Source organism: Coffea eugenioides, chromosome 11 (assembly GCF_003713205.1).
Source record: "Coffea eugenioides isolate CCC68of chromosome 11, Ceug_1.0, whole genome shotgun sequence".
Classification (NCBI taxonomy): domain Eukaryota; kingdom Viridiplantae; phylum Streptophyta; class Magnoliopsida; order Gentianales; family Rubiaceae; genus Coffea; species Coffea eugenioides.
In genome coordinates this window covers 48,372,442-48,376,224 of record NC_040045.1, presented here as the reverse complement: position 1 = coordinate 48,376,224, position 3,783 = coordinate 48,372,442, and the positions used below count along the sequence as shown (strand labels likewise).

The following is a 3,783-nucleotide window of genomic DNA, read 5'->3' as shown; positions in this document are numbered from 1 at the left end:
CGGTATTATCAGTGTCTTTAATTAGTTAAGCTCAGAAATTAATTAGTTAATTAATCAGCAGGGGGCCAACGTGATTAACAAGTGTCTCGATTTGATAAAGACGTGAGATCCCATCTGAGGTAGAGAGAGATATGAGATTAACCATTGTCACTTTCTCTTCCTGCTGGGGCGCAACTGATTACTAATGTCTACGGACTACGGACTCACGCCTTTTCATTCCCGAACACCTTTCGCCATATATATATATCACCTCTTCAATCAAAACCAAGACCATCATGCGTGCATTGTGTGGGGATTTTTATACCCGATAATGATTGGTAATGAATTCAGGAATTGGCCAGAGGATGCTCGATCTTTAATGCTAGCTAGTAGTATATGAATCTGGAGTCCCTTCATCTTCTTAGCTGCAGAAAACAATTACTACTTACTTACAATTACAATTACAATTAATATATATATGCGTGTTTAATTCGTCTTCTCTCTGCATCTGCATGCATGATTACCTACCATTAATATAACGTCGAAATGTTGCTTTAAACACACTAATTTCTCCCTAAAAAGAAAATACTATTTAACCTGGAGAATTAATTTGTTCCCGAAACATAAAAAAAAAGTTAACCGTTCATTACAATTCCTAGCTAGTGATCGAATTAAAACCGGTTGATGCCTCGAAGGACTGCATGCATGCACGTGCGGTTTGGGCTGATGAAATTTTCGATGCAAAAATTGAAACTGCTTTTAATATTCTAAAAAAAACTAGCCAATTCTCATAAAGTGGCTCTACGTCGTCAACAAGTGCGAGAAGCAAAGAATCGGCAAGGTGAAACAATGCAGATTAGAGTCATTACCATGGCAATCCAGCCACCGGCCGTCTTGTATCAGTCGTTGACAAACGCAGCAAAGTTTAATTTAAATAATTAGCATTAGCTAGTCATATCACTTATCAAGACAAAATGGAATAGCCCGCAAGCTTAGCTGGTCCCGATCGAGATGCATGGAAAACTGAGAGATTGTACTATACTGCTCGTTTTGTTAGATTTTTCCCTGAGAACACACAACGCAACGTACTGACTCAAATTTCACGGTGACTAATTTTTTATTCAATCAAGGCGCACTTCATCCCGGATCCAACGCCTCTGACCTTGACTTCGCTCTCTACCATCCCCTAAATCTCGTCATTGCAAGTTTTTGCGTTCTTCTTGTCTCTTTGGTTTTTCCCCTCTCCTCCTCGAGTGTTAGTACTATTTGACTAAGTTACGTGGTCACTAGTCAGTAATTAAAAGTAAAACCTGCCATTTTTTACTACAAAATAAAGATGAAGTACACATAAAAAAAAAAAAAACTTCATATATAATATAGCTTACTAGGTACATACATACATGCGAGTGCAAGGTGTTGCCATGTACAAGTACAGCAACATCTTTTATTTTTACAGAGCTTAGATTTCAAGAACTAGCTAACCAGAGCCAGGACTAGGACTTGGAGTCGTAATCCAACGTCTAAGTTTCATAACGCAAGTACCATACATAAGTAATGCATATATATATATATATCTATATGTATTCTTTTCAGCTCTAGCTCTTGATAAGGAAGCAGGCGGCATAGCAAGAGCAGGCTACGTACTGGAATGATGATGATGATGATTATAGAGAGATCGATCGTAGGAGATGGTCAAGATTCAGCTAATAAGCTCCTAATGATGGCAGCCTCTGGGCTATCAGCATCAATTGTCGACAGTAGCTGAGAGAGACGGTCACTGAGGTCATCCACCTCTTTGTGCAAGCTTCGAATGTAGTTGCAAGTATCCTGGAGAACCTTAGACGCCGATGCCTATATATAGATATATGTATATATATATTCAAGATTCAAGATTCAAAATTCATCATCATGAACTCGGTTGCCAAATCTTTGCATTTAATCTTCCAGGAATGTACGTGTCACGTGTTTAACATTGGCAAGATATGTGGATCACCTAATCATAATAAGTCTCTTCTTCAACGCTACATGTGCAATTCTGGTTGTACCATACAACTTGTCAAAGTACACATGACAACGTCGGTAGAATTAAAGGGAAATGGCGCACACACACACACACACACTGTATTGCTTTTATTGGACTTCAAACGCTGGAATTACAAGAATATCACACGTAGTTGTGTCATCGTATAATTGGTATAACTAACAAAAGAGAAGACATGGTACTCCTATCTAACTATAACATGCAAGAAACAAAAGAAAGAAGAAGTGAAGTTGCGACAACCGAATGAATTACGTACCTTGTTCGAGCGCCTGGTACGAATCTCGGGAAGAAGTTGTTGTAACTTGGAGACAAGCTCAATTATCTGATCATCCGTGATCCTTGAAGAACCCGATGATTGCCTTGACCTTCTGCTAGACATGCTTATGTTATAAGTATGAGATAAGAGGCTCCAAACTTGATTCTTTAAGCTGGTTATTTTGACTCCTACAGGAACTTCAAGTGCTGTCGATCACTAATGATTATTAAGGAGCAAATGGAGATGAAAAAGGAGTAGAGTGGAAGAAGTTTGTTGCAGGATGGATCAGTGAACAAGACACTATATACTTAGAGGAGCAGACAGCGGGGGAGGGAAACGAGAAATAAATAGAAGTAAATTAAAGGTAGAGGACTGGAAAAAAGCAGAGGAGATATAGGGGCCGGATGAGGGTTGAGAGTAGTAGGAATGAACTATGAAGTACTAGAAAGTTATAAATGGGAAAGGACCACAAATACAACAAGAAGGGTAGTAGAGGGGGAAAATTGAAAGAGAGAGAGAGAGAGAGGGGGAGAGGGAGAGGACGATAACAATAACAAATTAAGACAGCGATGTTGGATGTGAAGAAGACAACTGCATCGGAGAAAGCAGTGGCGTAGGCTTCTATTTTTAAGAGAGAAGGAGAGGACGAAAGGGGCCACTCCAACTTTTTATTTACGCTTGTTCCCAACCTGGGGTTTGATTTCAACTCCGTGTGTCTCTCTCAAGTGGCCTTTTACATTTAATTGGTACAAATGGTTTTTGTTAGTGTGTACTAACAAAGTGGACCTTCATGTGTATGTCTCAATATACAAGACCATGTGATCATTCTACGCTCATCACATCTTAATAGTTATTCTCACTCACTCACAGAGAGAGAAAGAGAGGGAGAGAGAGACTCTCTCCGCCGGTGAAAGCAATATTAGCAGCACTACAACTATAGGCTGCTTATTATCACCGGCCGGACAAAAAAAGAATTTTCTGCTACTGAAACAAAATATATACCACCACTCTTCCCCTATTTCAACATCGCAGCTAGCAAATTACGTGTTGTGAGATGATCGTCACTACTATTCGCTGGCACGCCAATCCACTTTATCCCCGAGATTTCATCCGTGTAATTTGCTTCCTTCTCCATCGGCAACTAGTCTCGACTCAATTGCCTTGCGTGCATGAAAACTTTGTTGACTAGTTAGCCAGAATGATTACATGGATTTTGATGACACAAGTAATCGATCCGATGGCAGATTTTAAAAGGCGGAGTCATAAACAAATCTACTCACGTCTAGCTAGTTAAACCGACATTCGGCAGAAAAATGTGCCAGTACGTACAGAGTTATTTGCCGGGCGATACATTCAAGACGTATAAAACCCATTGTCTATTTATTCAACTCGACGACCTACAGCGCATGGTTATTAAACTCATCAATCCAGTGAGCTCAGTGGTTCAACCGCCTATTTTCACCTGTTGGGCTGATTATTAAATTATACTATAACAAAATATTGTATT

At 39.6% G+C, this 3,783-nt stretch overlaps 1 protein-coding gene across 1 annotated transcript; it reads right to left on the bottom strand.

The window, feature by feature from the left end:
* Positions 1–1,331: 1,331 nt before the first annotated feature.
* On the bottom strand, positions 1,332–2,681 carry LOC113753667 (transcription factor PRE5-like). Its single transcript, XM_027297885.1, has 2 exons — positions 2,277–2,681; positions 1,332–1,830 (listed from the first exon to the last, which is right to left on the bottom strand). The coding sequence occupies exons 1-2, from the start codon at positions 2,397–2,399 to the stop codon at positions 1,672–1,674; spliced, it is 282 nt and encodes a 93-aa protein (XP_027153686.1). The 5' UTR covers positions 2,400–2,681; the 3' UTR covers positions 1,332–1,671.
* Positions 2,682–3,783: the final 1,102 nt, after the last annotated feature.

Bases quoted from the DNA above. Each gene is read 5' to 3' on its own strand.
- LOC113753667 (XM_027297885.1), bottom strand. From the start codon at position 2,399: ATGTCTAGCAGAAGGTCAAGGCAATCATCGGGTTCTTCAAGGATCACG. The intron at 1,831-2,276 runs GTACGTAATTCA...ATCTATATATAG, and splicing joins GTACCAGGCGCTCGAACAAG to GCATCGGCGTCTAAGGTTCT.